The sequence below is a fragment of the Rutidosis leptorrhynchoides genome, unplaced genomic scaffold (genome assembly GCF_046630445.1).
Source record: "Rutidosis leptorrhynchoides isolate AG116_Rl617_1_P2 unplaced genomic scaffold, CSIRO_AGI_Rlap_v1 contig117, whole genome shotgun sequence".
Classification (NCBI taxonomy): domain Eukaryota; kingdom Viridiplantae; phylum Streptophyta; class Magnoliopsida; order Asterales; family Asteraceae; genus Rutidosis; species Rutidosis leptorrhynchoides.
The window spans coordinates 8177-29276 of NW_027266372.1; the positions used below are offsets into that span (position 1 = coordinate 8177).

General features: G+C 36.3%; 3 protein-coding genes across 3 annotated transcripts; 1 reads left to right on the forward strand and 2 right to left on the reverse strand.

Annotated features, from left to right (window-relative positions):
* Window positions 1–9311: 9311 nt before the first annotated feature.
* On the reverse strand, window positions 9312–10141 carry LOC139881138 (ethylene-responsive transcription factor SHINE 2-like). Its single transcript, XM_071865655.1, has 3 exons — window positions 10062–10141; window positions 9564–9930; window positions 9312–9527 (listed from the first exon to the last, which is right to left on the reverse strand). The coding sequence occupies exons 1-3, from the start codon at window positions 10139–10141 to the stop codon at window positions 9312–9314; spliced, it is 663 nt and encodes a 220-aa protein (XP_071721756.1).
* Window positions 10142–19148: 9007 nt separating this feature from the next.
* On the forward strand, window positions 19149–19866 carry LOC139881132 (uncharacterized). The gene is made up of 2 exons (XM_071865651.1): window positions 19149–19408; window positions 19509–19866. The coding sequence occupies exons 1-2, from the start codon at window positions 19149–19151 to the stop codon at window positions 19864–19866; spliced, it is 618 nt and encodes a 205-aa protein (XP_071721752.1).
* A 435-nt stretch (window positions 19867–20301) lies between these two features.
* On the reverse strand, window positions 20302–20943 carry LOC139881133 (uncharacterized). Its single transcript, XM_071865653.1, has one exon. The coding sequence runs from the start codon at window positions 20941–20943 to the stop codon at window positions 20302–20304; it is 642 nt and encodes a 213-aa protein (XP_071721754.1).
* Between the last annotated feature and the right edge of the window lie 157 nt (window positions 20944–21100).

Below are 21100 nucleotides of genomic sequence, written 5' to 3' on the forward strand. Positions count from 1 at the left end.
GCCGTTGCAAGGAAGCAAGCATTCACTATGCTGCAAGACCACTCTGCCAATTTTTGAATGCATGCAACAACTTTTGTTTTATTGACATATGAACTTTCTATTCTGTACTTATGATATGGTTGTTTTGAAATTTCCAGCCATAGGACGTATATCAAATATTGTCTTGAATGCTTTACTCAATAAAAGAAGTTAGATGTCCATTCAGTGGAATTGAGGTGGGGTGTTGTTGTGTCGTCGTTGTTGTAAAAAGTTGCTGTGATTTAAGTACTATTCGAAAAATTTGTATGTACACAGTTTTCTAGCTCGGTTTTCTCTCCGGGTACTATGATCGGCTGGTCACCAGCGAATGAATGAGTTGTTCTGTTCTAGTAGTTGCTTTGAGCTTGTGACTTCGTGACTTGTGAGAGTGAAGACTTAAAAGTCAAAACTGAAACGGCGGCGTTTTCGATTTGTATTTATTGGCGGGTGTCCTATTGGGCCTTGACTGGGCTCTGGTTAACTTCCTCAACTCTCTTTGTTTAGCCCGTTTATCTTTCTTTATTTCTAGTAACGCCGTTAAGGCAAAAGTCCACTCTCCGTTATTTATGTATCATGTGCCTACATTTGTAGACGATAATTTGGAAGCTTAACCATCAACATCAAATAAATCTATAAATGAACCGAATTATTATTTTATTGAAGCTAATTATAAGTTAATCAATCACTAAACACTGTGTTTGTGCCTGGTTAGATACAGTGATTAATCAATGTCTTTTTGTGCAACAATATTAAATAAAATGGTCCACAAAATAATACAGTTTTTTAAATGATGTAGATCGAAACACAATTTGAGATCGCTCAATAAAAAGTAAAAAATTCTATAAATAATTATGATTTCTACATCAAACAATAAACAAGTACTAATATGATTTTTGGGGAACGAGAGAGACTATTAACATTTCTAGGTTGAATTATATAAAGTCAATTAATAATTGCTTGATGTGTAAGGAAAATTTTAATGAGATCAAAATATGATCGAGATGAGACGAGTCAGAGGACGGACTACATATAGAACGTCAAAAACTTTACGCTATTTTATTTTACTAATTGAAAATTCACTTATTAAAAAGTATATAGACATTCTTACTACATATTAAGAAGATCAACTTCAAACTTTTACCTTCGATTAATATTCTACCAAGAGTAAGCGAAGATGTATACTTTACAATGTTTTAAAAATCATCATACTTAAAAACCTTTAAGAGAGCGTTTTTTCTTTCAAACACATGATTGATCATGTTCGTTGTGTTCATATCATATTCCGTCTTGCTCTAAACATCTTTAAAAATATATATATATATATATTTTATTAAATTCGTATGAAGCATGCTCCAGAGATACTAATACTACAGCTATACTATATAGTTTTGGTCAAAATGATAATTAATAAGCAAGTGAGGGAGCTCGTGGGGCGCAGTACATTTGTCTACAGTAAAAGGCAATGGTGAACATAATAGAGTCGGACCGGATTTGAAAATGCCGGTCCGACTAATTATCGTTAATTACCCTAATTAACACTCAAAACCGGGTTTTTTGTTGCCGGTCCCGTACCAAACCGGCAGCTTAATTGCCGGTTTTGCATTGGACCGGCAGCTTAATTGCCGGTCCAGTACAAAACCGGCAATTAAGCTGCCGGTCCAATGCAAAACCGGCAATTAAGCTGCCGGTCCAATTCAAAACCGGCAATTAAGCTGCCGGTCCAATTCAAAACCGGCAATTAAGCTGCCGGTCTAATTAATTTTCGGTTCGACTTTTTCTCTATATAAACCCACCACGCTCATTTATCAATTCCGCACCACATTTAATATATACATTTTTTCCGCCGGCAGCCTATTTTTAATATTTATTGAATTTCATTTTTTTTTTCAATAAATATGTGTTCCTATCTTAATTTATATTGGAAGAGTTCTATACAATTCGTTGGAGGTAAGGTCGTGTTGTGTAGCGTACCCGACGCAACGTATTTCATCAATCGTATTTTGGATTACGATGGGTTTTCTCGAATAATGTGCGACTATGCCGGGATTCGAAGAGAGCAGGTACAATTAAATCTTATTTATATATACGCGGCAGATAACGGTGAAAATCAATGTATCGTAATAAATGATGATGCTACGCTGTCATTGTTGTTTCAACACCAATCATGGAGTCGTCACTTGTTCATAAGCCACATTCCGATACATAATTCTTTCCGGACGTCAAGCTTCAATAACGCGGGAGAGGGTAGTAGTAGACCACGCGACGACGCACACAATTACAGGGATGATTCTGCCGAAGCTAGCGAAGGCGTCGTGCACGCCGAACCCGCTCAGGGTAACGCTGCCCCCCAGCGGAGATCACTGTTGCAGAGGCTCGGGAGTCGTGTACTGGGTGTCGGCAGACGACGCAGACAGCAATCACCAGAGGATCCTCCACCTTTTGTACCTCCTCCACCGCCCGCAGCCGCGCGTAATTCTGTATCGGATTTTAGGGTTGCACCCCCTCGACATGTGGTGCCTCCTCCTCCACCTGCGGCTGCTCGTTATTCTGTATCGGATTTTAGGGATGTTCCCTCTCGCCTAGCTGGATCCTCCCGAATGGGAGAGGGTAGTAGCAGCTCTCGCGTAAGACTAGAAAACGCGTCATCGGACGATGATTACATCGTCCCACCGAGAAGAGACTATCATGTGTTCAGCAACATGGATGGGCCTAATGAGGTAACAAACCGCCGCATTCCTGGTGCTCCGGAATTATACAATGGGGACCCTAATTGTATAAAGCTGGGAACGCATTTCTCTAGCAAGGACGAGCTTCACGGTGCGATTGCGATCTGGACGACCAGGTTGGGAAGAGAAATGCGCACGACGAAGTCAGATCGGGCAACTTGGGCAGCAGAATGCGTTAATCGCCCGAACAAACGCACCAAGGAGCCGTATAACGGTATTATATGCAACTGGAAGATCCGGGCTACGTTCAGGAGGGAATATCGAACGTGGCAAATTACCGTGTGGTGTGAGGGACACAACTGTGACGGATTGGAGAATCTTCGTGAGGACAGGAATATAACTCAAGGTCATGTCGCATACGTCATAATGGGAAAGATTCGAGAAAAACCTAATTACCCGACCTCGGCCATAATTGACGACTGTAAAGCAGCATTCGACGTTACAATTGGGAGAAAAAAAGCTTGGGACGGTAAGCGAGTGGCGATGAACCAGGTGTATGGGGACTGGGAGACAAATTTCCGCCAGCTACCCGGCTACATGCGAGCTCTTCAGAACTGCCGAGATGGGACTACAGTACAATGGAAGTTCAAGAAGGAGGACGGGAGTGTCGACAGTAGGAGGAAGATTTTCAGGTACCAACACAACTTTAACATGTTTTTATCGAACAACCATTTTACATGCTACACTGATTTTTTCGTTATTATTCAGGTACGTATTTTGGCATTTCGGTTCTACGAGACTCACTTTCGAACACAGCCACCCTGTAGTTACTGTCGACGCAACCCATCTTCGCGGGTCGTACAAGGGTAAGGCGATTGTAGCGGTCGTGAAGACTGCCAACGACAGAGTGGTTCCAGTCGCATATGCGATCGTAGACGAGGAGTCTACCCACAGTTGGTACTGGTTCTTAAAGTACCTGAAAATTCACGTTCTACGAGATACGTCCACCTGCATCATCTCGGACCGTAATTCGGGGATCTTGTCCGCGACTGCGAAGCTCGATACCAAATTTCCAAACTGGGGTGTTCACAGGTGACTGTTTACGGCACTTTATTCGTAATTTCAAGTTCAAATTATTCATTCGATTAATTACTTCTTACGGACAGGTATTGTATGGAGCACATTCGTGCTAATATGCTTTCAAACGTGCCGAAGAAGGCAGGATTATATGGCTTAGCTTGGACAGTCGGTACGGAATTGGACGAGGCTAGGTATACTCAAGCATGAGCAGATCTCATAGAATCGAGTCCGCCTGCAGCCTCCTATCTCCAGGGTATTCCCTTAGATAAGTGGACGTTGATGAACGACGGATTCTATCGATGGGGGACAACCACCTCGAACGACGTTGAGAGTTACAATAACGTCCTCAGAGGCGACCGCTTCTTGCCGATCAGGGCATTCGTTCAGGCCACGCACGCCAAAGTCATGGCGATATTTGTTGACGAAATGTCCAAGATAAATAGATACAGATATCCGCTCGCACAAAAACCGATGGCGATGTTCGAGGAAAACAAAATGCGTTCAAGACGGTACGAAGTCTCGCTATATCCAAACGCACCCGGTCGTGTGTTCAAAGTAAAATCTCCTCCTGCTCGTTTCGGAGTTCCGGGCAACGAACGTACGGTTCATTTCAATTTCGGTTCATGCTCATGCTTACGTTGGAATACGTACAGGATACCTTGTTCTCATGCAATGGCAGTCGGGAAGATGTTAAAAATCCGTAGTCTCGACCTCGTGCATAGTTGCTACACGAGGGATGGTTGGAGAAAACAGTTTAGTGGTGCGTTCGGTCCTCTTCCAAATCATTGGCCCGAAACAGAATTTGTGCTTCTACCAGACGACACTCGCATGGTCCATCATACCGGTCCCGGCCGCAGAAGAAAGAACAGAAGACAACGTGGCACGAGAGACTATTTGAACATGACAGGTCGAAGACCTCGAGGCTGTAGTAATTGCAACGGCAGAGACCACGACAGGAGGAGTTGCACGTTCACGCATACACCGGCGGATAGACTGCCGTTGAACATGTTGTACGACCCGTACGGACTTCAAGGTAACGCACCTCCCGGTGAGCACAACTACGACGACGACAGTTCAGATGAGGACTACAATGTGGACAACGACGACGACGTCGAAGATGATGACGATTATGACGACGACGAGTACGACGACGAGGATGCCGTCGACCATTCCGACGGTGATGAGGTTCTACATTAATGCCTACATTAATGCCTACATTACGAAATACATTGTTTAATTGTTAATGTTCGGAGTATATAGTGTAAAATTAAAAAAATAAAATTGTACGTATAAATATAAACTTTTTAAACATATGTACTTAAACAGGGCGCCCAAAAAAAATAAAACTGTTTAATTGTTAATGCTCGATCCGATCCCTAAACTAATGTCCACTCCGCTATCGATCGGAGCCGTCATCTGCTGTGCGGGCATAGGATAATCGAACAGGGCGCCCATGAAATCATGGGCGACAGTACCCGGCTGAGTGGGAGGTCCGGAAGCCGCCATTGATTGGGGGAACTCAACATACGGAGAGGTCGTGTCGGTCAAGTCCTCGACAGTAGGATCGGTGGAAGTGAATAAATTAGTGAAGCCGCTTGGCCAATCGGATTGCACATTTTCCAAGTCTATTTGCGGTGCACCCCGCGATTGTTGGAGACCACCTCCACGATGTGATGATGTGGGACGACCGGACGACCCACTATGACGAGAAGACCCAGGGGGCCGAGAAGGACCGGGCCTGAAATCAGAAACGGAATGTCGAGCAACGGCCGGCGGAGGAGGAGCAGGTACATAAGGAGGAGGAGGCACCTCAGGTGGTCGGTCTCTGCGTCGTCTCCCGCTACCCGTAATCCGACTGCCTAGCCTTTGTAGAAATGTTTTACGTTGTGGGGCCCTGTAACCCTGCGTGGGATCCACTTGTACGACTACCTGCGGAGCTATGGCGGTCTCCTCTAATATCGGCACACCAGACGCCTCCATCAGATTACGGAGATCGGACGAGACCTTACCGAAACCTTCAATACACGTACGGTGATATTCGTTGTGACTCAACAACGCCTCAAGTCTTTGCACGTCGTATATTATTCTGCTCAACCCGTGGCTCTGCAAAAGACACCACAGAACAATTTCTAATAAGTGAAGCACCACATGAACTAAACAGCGAATTAATAAGTAAAACATCATATCACCTAAACAATGAATTGATAAGTAAAACATAACATCACCGTAACAGTTATAAACATTACGTACCAAGGCATTAACCGAACCCGCATGGCCATGGTAACCCCCGCTGGACGGCTCCCGACCGGGCTGCTGAACGAATCGGACTGTCTTATCCAGGTACCACTCTTCATAACGGGGCACCGTTGTCGGGGCTAGTGTCGGCGGGCCCTCAACGACATGGTGCGCACGTCGGAACCAATGACGAACGTGCCAGTCATGAACAGCTTCCCAGTCCACAGCGTAGGACGACCTCTTGGCCCGGTGCAAGCTCTCAGTACCCGGCTGATGGAGAGGTGCATGTGGCACATGTTGCAGGCGACCGAACTGCCGCATCACCCTGTCAGGGTAGTGAGCCTCCACAACATAAAAGTAGTGGACGTAAGTTCTGGACATCCATATATTCTCGCCTTCACGACATCCATTCGGTAGACCGGCAAGGAGGTCGGCATACGGTGTCCAATCGAACTGAAACGAAATGACGAAAATAATTGTTACAAATAAATTAATATTACGAAAAATAATTCTCTGAAAAATTTAAAATACCTGGGATGGAGTCAGGACCGAGAGCTGATCTCTATACCCTACTAGTGAATGGGAGGTGATGGTAGTCCTAGACATAGGTCTCGTCCACCTGCGTCGTTTAGCATTTTAGTAAACTGAAAAAAAAACATAACTTAATGACAGTCGTTATAATATAAAGAATTAGCGAAATTACTTTGCAGCAAGTGGGGAGTCCGGAGGCAGCTCATGCCCTGGACGATTCCTCGGCCTGACTTTAGATATCCTCGTCCATGCCCATGACTGGACGAGTAGACCGCACATGAGAGAGTTTTTCTCACCAGAACGCGCCGAATCGCATAGTGCGCGATATGTGTATGCCAGAAGGGCGCTACCCCAGCTGAAGCAACCGCACCTCTCTGGGTCTTCTAGTAGGCGCAGTGTGAATAGATCGATTTTGTTCTGGCTGTGGTCTGGAAAGAAGCAGCCGGCGAGCAAAAATGCTAGCATACATCGCGCCCTTTGAAGCGCGTCCAGCTCAGTGGTAATTTCTTCCCCGTGAAGTCCCAGGAGGTGGGCCTTAATACTTGTCAATTTTATGCCGGTCTTGAAGTCTTCTCCGGCACGAAGCCCAATAATCGAAATAGGTACCCATCGATGTCGGGGTCGTATGCCTCGGTGCCAGTTACGGGGGCACCGTCGACCCGAAGTCCGAGCAGCACCTCCACGTCCTGTAGGGTAATGGAGGCCTCGCCGACAGATAGGTGGAAGGAATGTGTCTCTGGCCTCCATCGCTCGGCTAGTGCGGTAAGGAGGTGGTGGTCGTACTCCATGTACCCCACCTTCGCAATCAAGCCGAAACCCATCAACCGTATCCAGTACATCACCTCTTCGGTTGCATACCCATCGTCGTCCGCCATGCACTCCCAGAAGAATAAGTCAGCTCTCCTTATCCTCATAGCATCCTCGACATCCTCCTCGGACGAAAATATGTCCCGGGACCTGTGCTGCGGCTGAAACCACAGTAGATCATCCGAAGTAGGACCCTGCGCCGTCCAAGAGGATCTCGCCGCCATAATCTGGAAAAAAATAACAATAAAAATTAGTGCTATAAAATTAATATTCGCCTCAATAAATTTTATTGAAATGATTTCAATTGAATATATATTCTAACAAACCAAAATATTTAACCGTCTCGATAAATTATTTATTAAAAAAATATACATGCCGCATCTTAATTACTATGTAATGAATTTTATTTAATAATCTCCTATTTAATAAACAGAACTACAACCTGGAATGAATTCAACAGAACTACAACCTGGAATGAATTCAACAGAACTACAACCTGGAATGAATTCAACAGAACTACAACCTGGAATGGAATGAATTCAACAGAACTACAACCTGGAATGAATTCAACAGAACTACAACCTGGAATGAACTCAACAGAACTACAACCTGGAATGAACTCAACATTTTCTACAACCTGGAATGAATTCAACAGAACTACAACCTGGAATGAATTCAACAGAACTACAACCTGGAATGAACTCAACATTTTCTACAACCTGGAATGAATTCAACAGAACTACAACCTGGAATGAATTCAACAGAACTACAACCTGGAATGAATTCAACAGAACTACAACCTGGAATGAACTCAACATTTTCTACAACTCGTAACACATCATTACATTGCAGAAATACATTAAATTGCAACGAAAACTAAATAGAAACAGAGAAATTTACCTCGTATGTATTTGACTTCCTTTGACTAAAAAAACCACCAAGAATGATAGAAACTGAGTGAGAAAGAGTTGTATGTAAAAGTAATTGTTTGAGAGTGCCGGATTTGAAAATGAAAGCCTTGTATATATGGGGAAGAGAATGCTGTTTTCTTCTTAAATTTCTGGTCCTTTTATGAGTTGTCACGCATGCATACAATGGGAGGAAAATTTGTCTAGCATGCAAGGAACATCGAAGTGACCCGTGGCCGGTACAAATTTTTGGGACATGGCCGGCAGTTATATTGCCGGTCCCATTTTTTTTTTTTTTTTCATAACCGGCACTTAAAGTGCCGGTCTTGTGTGCAACACCGGCGATGCCCTTGCCGGTTTAAGTAACATTAGGCGAGTTTAATTAAGTAGTCCGACCGGCATTCCCATTGCCGGTCGGACTACATCCGTTCACCCCACCATTTTCCGTTTCCAAATGTTCACGTGTAATTAAAAAAATATATATATGTAATTTTCTCGGAGCTCGTGACCCATTCAAAAGCGAAATATGCTAGCTTGTCGATCGCTAGCCTTTCCCTACACTTTACATTACAATCACAAAAATGGAAAGAAGAGTATGTAATAATTTATTTATTTCTTTTATTCGTGGTACCAAGTTTTTTTCAAGAATATATATGGAAACATATTATAAATATTGATTACATATATATGGGTATCTACTTTTGTTTACAAACTATAAGTTAAAAAACTATAGTACAAAATATTGATTATTAACCTCTTTGGACCACAACAAAGGTCTATTTGAAGTCCAACATTATGACAACTACTCAACAACATAGCTCCTGCATTTCCGAATCTTATTCAAAACCTGACTTTCCGATATCAATTTGATCATTGATGTATTTTTTTTGTAATTAATTTTTACTATTATCTATAATTATAGGTAAGAAATTTAACCTAATTATTGCAAAGGATGTACATATATATATGCTATATATATTATTAAGTCATCAATATCCATGGACCAATTGATTGGAAAAATGCCCCTTTGCATTTTTTTAATGAAGCTAATTAAAAACCCATTTGATCAATTATTAAGTGAAGTGTCGGGACAATTCCAATTAAGCAATTCTTCTATCATATGCATTGCATTTCTATCTTCTTCATCCATTCCGATTCCGACGTCCTTGGCTATTACTCGATCATCGTCGACAATCTGATCGTTAATTAGAGACGACTCGAAGGATTCCGGTGGAGATTCAGGCAGAACTACTAGGGAATTATTATTTTCCAACTTCTTCCTCTTTATCTTGTTTTCATTATTATTATCGTCGTCAACGTCTCCTAAGTCAACCCTCATGACCCAATTAGAGCTTGCACGTGAGCCGGCACGTTTCTGCCAAACGCCGATATGGGCATTGTCATTGTCAAGCTTCAAGCAAGTGAGAGATGGAGAAAGATCCTTGCAACATTTCTTTAGCTTTGCATTCAATAACTCAGCGAGTGCCTTGGGAGGCAAGGGATAATCATTCTGGATGTCCGATTTGCCGTGTTCGACAAAATTGAGATTATTACTATTATCTTTCTTTGTCGGGACCGGGAAATTCGTCTTTGCATTTTGTCCGTTCATTAGGATCGCTGCTTGGTCGTATGCTTTTGCCGCCGCCTCAGCTGTCTCGAACGTTCCTAGCCATATCCGAGTCTTTCTATACGTAGGAGAGAAATTAAACATAATTAAATATTTCAAATTTTACAACATAAATATTATTTTATATTTACAAATTTATTTAAATCCTAACGAGAGAGAAATGTAAATGGAATTGAATAATGTGCTTACAGCAAAGGATGGCGAATTTCGGATACCCAAGAGCCCCACTGGCGTTGCCTAACACCTCTGAACTTCTTAGAATGTACCATGATTGATTGAGAGAGAATGGGAGAGAGAGAGAGATTATTATTAAGTAAAAGTCATGAGAGGGAGAGAGTAGCTCATAGAAGAGATATATATACAGATGGCATGAAAAAGAAACTGGTGTATGATCAGGTACAGCATTAATAAATGTGAGAAGGTCAAGGATCTACGATATATATAGTGGCTGATATGTGATCGATTCTATTTGTTACTCTCCTCATCCAATATCACAAATGAAAGTTGCGAATTTAAATGAAATATATAATTAATGATAAAAAATATCATATTTATATATATGTTCTTTATTTACTACTTTAAATATTTTTATTAAAATTAATTTAATGATAAGAGGGTAAAGAATATCATAAAATTATATTTAAAATTGAGGAAAATAAATTTTATTATTATTATACAATAAAATGGATCGAAGGAATGATAATATATAAGACCATTTCTATTGTAAGGATTAATTTTAAAGTTAATATTAATTTTTGGATTTTAGTGGAGGACATGGCAGTAATATGACAGATAAAGGTACAACATTTTCTTTCTCCAGCTTTCTTTCGAAAGTCTCTCTCCTAAATCTCAAATTTTACTTTTTATATATTATATTATTAAATATGTGAGATTATTTATTCATATACCAATCGTTTATTTTTTTAATTAATTTTAAATGAAAAATAATTTATTTGAGACTCAAAAAATTTAAACTATACAATAAAATATTTAAACAAAAAATATAATAATTTCTTTTTTATTTATGAGTCAATAATATGACAAAATTGATCCTTCAAATTGATCCTTCCTATGAAGATGCTCGTCGATTTATGATCTAATTTTATTTCAAACATCTCAGAAAAATATGGGTTTACAAATTCTAGCAAGCTATATGTAATTAATCATCACTTTGTCGGTGGGATTTATCTTGGAAGAGGTCCAATAACAACTTTGGTGCAATTAAGTTTCACCTACACCATATAGAGAGAACTAAACTATACGAGTGTTAAGGAAACAATCCCATTGGCCAACTAATATCTACATACAATCAATTTTATTAATTATTGATGGAAAACCTAGCATAGATATAGGAAAATAGAAATAGTAAAGAAAGTGGAAATCGAATTAGATCGAGCAGTACTTAACGCTAGCTGTCTGCCTTAGTTGTCTAGCATGTAATTAATTTGGGGATTCATATATTAGGCTCACTTGTTAGACAGTAAGCTGAACGAAATTGATTAGGTCAAATTAGATCGTAAATTAGAATTGCATCTGTTCGAGGAAATATTTACTAAATTTAAAACCTATCAGATCTTACATTAGAATTAATTGTAATATTTACAGAATTTCTATCTGTCTATTAATTAATCTCTCTGCCTCATTAACTCTTTCTAGGGCAAATGAGGGTTTAGTCCATGCCTCTCATTCTATTTTCATTTTTTAAGATCCCGTCTTATAGAAGCATTGGATTTTCTAGAATTGTAAAATCTCTAGACTTGTGTTAGATAGTTTTATAGAATTTAATTAGGGTGTGTTTGTAATTGATTTTTTAGACATTCACCTTGAGTACTTTTAGGGTGTGACTGTAATCTTTATAATCGTGCCACTTAGAAAATAATAATAATAATAATAATAATAATAAAATAATAATAATAATAATAATAATAATAATAATAATAATAATAATAAGTAGACATCATTTAGATATATTCCCAAATAATTCCTTACAAAATTCCGAAATAACAATAATTAAAGAAAAAATACGTACTAAAAGTAGTTGTTAAAATAAGATGAGTTGAGCTTAAATTAATTCCATGCCACAAAATTGTATAATAATTACTCATGTTTCAACCTAGGAAGACTTTTTCATACACATACTGATGCAGGGTTGACAACAAAAGTTGACTTTTTCATACTTGTTGCATGGTTTCGGCAAACACGCATATAATCAATTAATTAAACTATACATCAAATCTCATTCAAATTATAAACTATAATAACAAGATTTTTGATCAACGTACATTAATTGAAACAAATTAAAATGTCTCGAGACGTTCTTGTCAGAGGTTGCCATTTGTTTAATTTGTGGTTAGAACAATCAATCTAGCTAGGTTTGATACACAGTTGGAAGTTGATTATATATGATCTATATCTTATACACATTCTCTTTGGGTGTGCATGACTCTTAATTAAATTGAGGGAGAGAGACTTTTAAATTTGCCTCCTATTAATTGGACGTGGGGTTTACAAATTTTACTTTTAATTTTTTATGTGACTTGGCACGAGAATGTCAACGGTGATTAAATAGTGGTTGATAATTATCTACTGTATATATGCCAACCTTTTGTGTAAAACTGATGATAAAAAGCAAACCTCCTAGCCAATAGAATTTGTCCAGACTCGCGTTCCAGTTCGAAAACAGGTTGACTCGGTCCAATATATATAAATGGAGTTTCAAATCAAGTGGATTTGCCGGATTAGATCGATTCGGTGCTGAATTGTAAACCGGTTCAGTGGTTCGCTAACTTGTTTATAGGCTTAAAGCTGCAAATTTATATAAAAGAATTTTGTAATTAAATTTTAGAAATTGAGTTATTATATAGATAGGGTGTGCATGTATAGTGACCGAAACGTGAGCAAATTTGATTCGGAAACTATGTGATGGTGACTCAATGGTGATAGGGATGGAAGGTTCGTTTTGGAATTTTGCTTTTTTATTTTTATGTGTTGTCTTTATTTATTACAAGGGTCGACTTGATCAAAATCAGGTTTTACATTTCGTGGTTCTTGTTGTTTAGAAGTTCGGCTAACCAATTGATTGAATATTGATAAAGCTTTAATCGTAGTGACTAAAATCTGTAATTTTTGTCTGAAGAAAAAAATGATATATATATATATACTCTCTTTTTTTGAAGGTTAAAAATGATATATTCTCAAAATGTCTTTTAAACTACATATTCAACTTTACATATTTGATTTCTTATAAAAGTTGATATATATTTTGAGATGGATATAGCTAATTAAGTTACATAAAAATTAAATATTTTTTAAAACAAAAGAAAACTTATTAATGATTTCAAACGATTTTAATTATTTTTTGATACATCATATTAAAAAAGAATTAAATTCTTATAAAAATCAATTCCGATCACGTTGGCTAGAATGATAGATCAGACATCACTTGGTTGAGAATCTCAAAAAATCCAATCCACTCGAGTGGTACTACCTTCATAGCAAGGTTTTTTTTTTATTATTTTTTTTAAATTAAGACGTTTGAATCTGAATACACATTTTATAATTAAAATATTATGTTTAAATTTAAATGTCATATGATTAAGACTGTTTATTTTATGAATATCTGATTAGCTGTATAGGTAAATTTATTTTTATAAAAACATATAGAGTATAAAAACAAAATAAAACTATAGAGCATTAATTGACTATAATAAAATAAATCAAATGATTAAGAAACTATTAATTTAATATATTATCAATGATTAAAATTTTCAATGTTAGGATTAATTGAAGTTATTTATAGTAAAATTTACACTCTAATTGATTGGTTTTGTAATTATTTGGAAAAGAAATGAAAGATTAAATCAAATTAAGAGAAACGAAAATGAAAGAAAAAAATGTAAAAGTAAATCAAAAGAAAACAAAAATTTGAAGAGAAAAATTAATTATTCAATAAACAATTTTGTCCAATAAAAAAAAAGTGAACCATTATCTTAGAATAAATACGAAAGATGTATTAAAAACAAAAAAAAGATCTCATGAGATTCGAACATGGGGCTGGAGGGTGGACTGTACAGTTTAATGGCCCAATAGTCAGCGATGCACGCTTTGAACATCTTAATATTGTTAAGATTTATTTTTAAATCTTAATCATTCAGATCTATTAAGTGATATAATTATATAAAATACAAGTGTTCTTAATATGTTTAAATCTGAATCATTCAGATTAAAGATAAAATAAGTGTAAATAAATGTCCCCTTAAGTCTGGAAGTTCAAAACGTATGATTTTAAATTATTTTTATCCACCTATTTATTTTTCTTTTGAAAGTGTTAATTTGATATGTCAACCTTAAACCCGGACATAATCAAATTCGACTTTTTTCTTGTTTTTTTTTTGAAAAATAAAAATAAATCTACGAATCAAATCTACGAAATGATTAACCAGACGTTTTTTTTTAATTAATATCAGTTGAACAACCGTAATTCATGTCCCGCTGAACTGGATTAAGGGCCCATTAACATTTTCTTTTAAGCCCAATATGTGAAAGCCTAGCACTACTTACCGATAATTCATTTCAAAGAATTCTTAGGCTTCAGCTGCAATTATTAGAAAATGTAGTTAAAAACAATAAATCATATATTGTTTTAATTTTGAAATATAGAGCTATATAATTTATATACAAAAAAAGAATAAAAAAAAAATGAAATTTTTGACCGTGTACTTATGGAAAGAAATATACAGTTGTAAAATTTAAATCTCATTTTATTATATATATTTAAAATTATTTTAGTCTAACTTTTGGTCTAAACTTTAAATCTAAATATTTATAATTATGGAAAGAAAATAAAACTTAAACCACTATTTTTATTTAGCTGTAATTTTTTTTAAATTTTTTTTGACTAATATGCTAACAATTAAGAAAAAGTATTTATATATATATTTTAAAATATTATCCATTTTTTAAAGGTTATTGAAATATTCTCTTTCCATAGCTATGAGTACTAATTAATGCTATTGAGTGAAAAAAATGTTTACAACTAAAGTTTATCCAGCGTCTGGATTTTGGATTAGTTCAAAGTTCTAACCAAAAATAAATGTTAATATAATTACTTCAAAAAAAAGAAGTAAGTTTAAGCCCCTGAATTTGGTCATAATATATGATCATCCCCTATTAGTTTCATAAGTGCTAAGATCCCCCAGTTTAAGATTATAATTAATTATTATCCTCGCTCTGTTAGTTTGACCGTCCATTGACGGTTATTTTCTGAAAATGAAAAGATGATCATATATAATACCATTCTTCGACAATTTTATCGATTCGAATCGTCGGTTTTCACCATCAACCTTATGAAACTAATAAAATTGATTTTGAACTGAAAATGATTCAAAATAAAGAATAAAAAAATAGTAATGAACAATTTTCTTTATGACAATATTGGAAATGTATATGATGATCCATCTGCGATATTATAAGTTCTTCAAACAATTAACAGTATCCACAAATTCTCCAACAACAACAAAAATAAGATCAAAGACAATTATCCTGTTCCTTACAAGCGTACTGAATCGAATGTTGTTGTTGCTCCACTTAACGATTATGCTAGACATTATTAGTGTTTGGAAACCGAAACCCTAAAATCAGGTTCTTTCTGTATCTCTCAATCCTCACAATTTTGATCAATTCGACAATCATAATAATCATTATAATCCAAACATGTTAAATACAAAAATAGGAGGTTAAAAAGGTAAATCATTCGACGAAGACCAAGCCGAGATTCGAAAACAGCCTAATCTAATCGATATCCGAAAACTAAAATCTCCATTAAATTAAACTAATATTAATTTAATGGATTGAAATTTGGGAGGTTTTGTGAACTGATGTAAGTGTTGTCATTATGTAGATTAATCCGGCAAATTAATCTGTCATAATGCTGTCATTATAGTCCCTGCATGTACAAAATCCTACAATATATATGAGGCTCCCATCAGCTCGAAATCACTCTTACACTCATAAAACTCTGCATATTGCACTGTTCACGGAGAGAGATTTTGAAATTTTCAGATATTAAAGTTGCATTTTCTAGTTTCTGTCTTGATAAGTTGAGATAGTTTGGTGATAAAAGGTTCCTACCACCCATCCTCCACTAATATTGGCATTTGAAAGGTAATTGAGTACCATTTTATTTTAGGAGCCGATTTCTAATTGCACTGAACACTTAAGATAATGCGGCAAACAAAACTTAAAGAAAATGATCAAAAGTCATGCATCGGTTTTGCATTTTTTGTCTCATCTTATTCTGTACATTATAATGTTTACTGATATTCTATTTTCGTTGTTGTAAATTTTGAGGCTATAGCACTTGACCGCTGGATTTTCGAATCTGAGTTGGAAATTGAATCGTTGCATACCATTCACAAGTCATATTTTCAACTTAAATCATCAACGTTTAAATTCAAAGAAACACGTCATGAAAATAAACATGCTAGAATATTATGTATCATAACTATGTTATCTAGTATATGACTATATAACCTATCGAAAGAAATAATATCTATTTCTAACTATTTATAAAAAGTCATCTACATATATATTACACTGCTATTATCCTCTCTCGACTATTAATTTTTTTTAAGATATCTAATGTTTTTAAATCCTTTTTAACTACCCTCTCTCTCACATAAGTCTAGCTAGATCTCCCTCTCCCTCTTCCTCTCTTCTATATTCTTATATCTAGATACCCTCATATTTTTTTAATGAGAGTTTCTCTAGGTATACGCTTCACATGTCCAAACCACCTAGTCTAGTCTACCTTCTGTCATCTCCTCATCTATAGGTGTAATATTTATATAACGTCCTATAGTCTCGTTTTTTACCACATCTCTTAAAATGAGTCCACACATCCAGCTCAACATACGTATCTCTGCAACCTCAATCTTATGCTCATATTGTTTATTTATCAGCCAATGTTTGGTGCTATACATAGTTATTGGTTTCACTATTCTATAAAGCTTCCCTTTAAGCTCGCTTGATATATGTCTGTCATGAAAGATACCAATTGTAATTCTCTATTTTGCTCATCATGTTTGTATATGATGAATAACCTCCATATCAATCTCTTCATCTTATTGCAAGATAGACCTAAAATAGTAAATATTGAATACATAGCATCTCGGCATATCCACTCTTCCCAACTGGATTATGTTACGACTAAACCTGAAACCATTCGACTCCAAGGTCTCACTCTACAACTATAACTTCTCATTTTACTCGTTCTCTACTCTCGTAAATCATGATGACATCATTTATAAATAACATATATCATGGTATGTCATCATGTATGTGAAAGTCAAAATATCTATCACTAAAGTGAAGAGATGTGGGCTTAGATCTGAGTCTTGATGTACGCCTGTGGTGATCGAAAAATTAGGTGTGTCTTCTCCGTTCGCCCTAACATTAGTCAGTACCCCTCATACATATCCGGAATAAGGTTAATTTATATTGACTATATACATCTTGTTTCACTAATGCCCACCAAATAATATTTCTAGAGATTCTGTCGTACACCCTCTCTAGATGGATGAATACCATATGCAAGTATTTATTTTTTTTGTTTCTACCCTTCTCATTTAAACTCCCGCAAAAGTGATTTTTGGATATCGTAGTGATATCTTTCACTTTATCTTTAATGACCTGTTCCCATAGTTTCATAGTATGACTAATGAACTTGATACTTTGATAGTCAGCATAATCTTCTATGTCTTCCCTATTTTTTTTAAATATGGACGAATGTTCTTTTTCTCCAAGCTTCTGATTTCACGTGACCATTATCTTGTTAATAACGTTGTTAACCAAGTCAGACCTATATCTCCAAGATACTTTCACACCTTAATAAAAATATCATCTAGATCATATGCTTTTCCATTCTCCATCTTTCTTAACTATTCCTTTACTTAAAAAAAATGAATCCCATCGGATAAAAAATCCTTATCTTTCTCTTTAGGAGGATGCTCTGTTTGCTCCCTTGTACTCTATTGAATAACATATCAAAAATAATTTCTCTATCTCAACTTTATACCTACCATACACCAATATTTTGTTCTATTCATCCTTTATACATCGTCTTATCACGTTTATGCCCTTACTACTTATCTCTCTTCGTCGAGCTTTTTTATATATTTCCATTTCATCTTTTTTAATTTTTTATACAAACCATCAAAGAGCTTGTTCTGCGCTTATTTAATCGTCTTTTTTCTTTGCCTATTTCCTTGCCAAGTTATACCTCACATGTGCAGAAGCATCTTGAATTTTAGGCAAGCTTCGAAATAAAATCTTCTTTCTTTTCCTCTTTCGCCCCATCATCCACCATTAAGCTCCTCTAGGTGATACTCCTTAACCTTTAAAGACTCTGAACATTGAAGAATCTATTTTTGTAGCGCAACTTTTCCATTGCCTCCTACATAAAATTTAGATCATCATCAAGACTCCAAATATCTTTCAGCTGCCATTGAATCCGCGAAGTCTTCTTGTTTTATTCTTTTAAGGCTCTCAAAATTTGTATTTCTCGAGTCTCGACTATATTCTTCTTAGACTTCTATTGTCTAATCCTCATGTATAGCATATATCATCATGAAGATGGATAAGTCGATTTTTTATTAGATTAATAGGAGTGAACTGATTATTGATCGAGCCGGGTTATATCGAATCGAAAATAGAATGGGATAAATTTTATTATACATGATCAATAAACTCAAAATTTTCCTCCAACGAACGTACTCTTTTTTAACGTCGTTAAGTTTAAAGGAAAAATAATTTATTATTTTATTAAACTAGGGGCGATAATAATTTTCAAATTAATAGAGAAATGATTTTATATTTCTAAAAATTCAAGGACGTCGAAATAATTTTTTTTTCTTCAGATTTTAATATATACTTTTTTTTTATAATGTAAAATTTAAAGATATGATAAATAAAGACTTCCATATGATAATACATTAGAAAGAAGGTATCCAACCCTAAAAAAAAAGACGATATCCTTAAAGAAGATAGACTTCCATATGTTTTCTTCTATATGGTTAAAAGTTACCATAAAAAATTTTTAAAATTCCGTATAAATACGTCTCGTCGGTTAGTCTCAGTCTCACAATTTATTTCTTTCTTTTAACAAATACATAACTATTTCTCATCAGTGTAGCTTCAATAATGTATTCTCTTCAATAATTCTACCGTATCTATCACAAGAATGAGCGTCAAATTTTTGCGCTCCTCGTCAGTAATTTGATGAGGCCCGCCGGTGAAGCGTTACTTGTGATAGCCACATGGCTGTGCCTCGAAGAGATGGGCTATTCAAACATATTTGAGACATTGATCCAAAAGGATTTACATACTCTAAGTTGCATCACTGAGGAAGCAACTTCAATATTGAATTGCCTCCAATTCAAACCTGTTAAACCAGTTCTATTAGGAAATGATGGTGTTTTAATACTAACAACAAATCTAACTAGTAAGTTGTTAACTATTAGAATGATTTCTTTAAACAGGTTTAGTACCATTGCAGGCATCAAGAGCTTCCTCAACACCATATGTACAAAAAAATTCACGGATATGTTGCCTAAATATTTTGGTTTTACTGTTATCCAGTTCTTTCCAAGCAATAAAGGATGATGAATGGTCTAATGAAAATGATGATAGAATTTGGAGGTGGAATCCTGCTTTGGGTGTTTGTGCGGATGACCGGACAATGTTTCTCACATTCTCAAAGGGATTTCCGGTGATCGAGGAAGAACTCCGAGAATTATTTACGAAGAAGTTCGGTGATTGCATAGACAAAGTAGAAATGCAAAAAACTAATGATAATCAACAAACCTTGTTTGCGAAGCTCGTCCTTCACTCCACCATCACTATCGACCTTATTTTGATGGACGAGCCCAAAGCAAAGTTTAAGATCAACAAAAAACATGTTTGGGCTCGAAAATACGACCGTCGAGGTCGTCACTAAATGAACAATCCAGTATTGTGAACCTTGCAAAAGAAATAAAATTTTGAGCCCATTTTTACTTCTTCGTTTTTTTCTTTTTGTGTCGGGTTTAGTAGAAAACTTTGAAAGGTGATGTTGTTCGGGTCAATCATTATAAATGAAAATTAGTACTTTTCCATTATATTTTTAATATTGCACAATTATTTATTTTATTTTTTTGAAAGGAACAATCATCTCATATTATTAAGATGAAAGATCATCAAGCAACAAGGTTTTTACATGCTCCGGCAATGAAAAGCCCGAGTAACAAACTAAAGGCAAATTAGACATAATTTTTGCCAATGAATGTGCCACTTTATTACCTAAACGCTTAACAAACGAAAAGGAAACAGAAGATAAAGCAGCAGCCTGAGATTTAATCGAATCAATTAGGAGACCACAAGCAGTACCACTTTGTCACTGAGAAACGACTTCCTTGAACAATAACTGGCAATCACCTTCAAAAACAACTAGATTTAGCTCCATGCTTGCAGCCCAAGTTACAGCACGCTGCAATGCCAAGGTCTCGGCTTGAAATGCATCTTCCACCATACCAAGACAGCCTGATTCAGCATGAACTACCTGCCCATGAGAGTTGCACACTACCAATCCATACCTTTTTTCATAAGAGTCATAACGGAAAGAAGCATCGTAGTTAATTTTAGTCCATCCCACATCAGGTTTCTTCCAAACAGTAGGCCACTCAGCATGATGTTGTTTAACAGGATTAGTAAAAGCATGATCCAACATCCTGTTTTCCAGTAACCACTTCTGAATAGCTATTTTGCAACTATCCACTCGAGCACAAGTGTGTTCAATGATAGACTTGTTTCGATTACTCCAGATCCACCAACAAACAACAAGGAAAGTCTTTAGCTCATCATCTGATATTTTTGAGAAAATGTCATTAAGGCAATCTGAGAAGCTGGCGAATGCATGTTCCTCAATCCAGTCAAGACTCATGATATTCCACATCAATATTGCCCATACACAATCATAGAAAATATGACAAAGAGATTCAGTTTTATCCAGACAAAATTCACAACGATCCTCCACCATCATGCCTCGCCGAATTAAAATATCTCGTGAACCAAGAATACACTTACAGAGTTTCCAAGCAAAGAAACGAATGTGGAGGTAACTTCACTGCCCAGAGTTTAGACCAGTACTGGAAACCATGCTCTGGGAATGGAACTATATTGTTTCTCTGATCAAC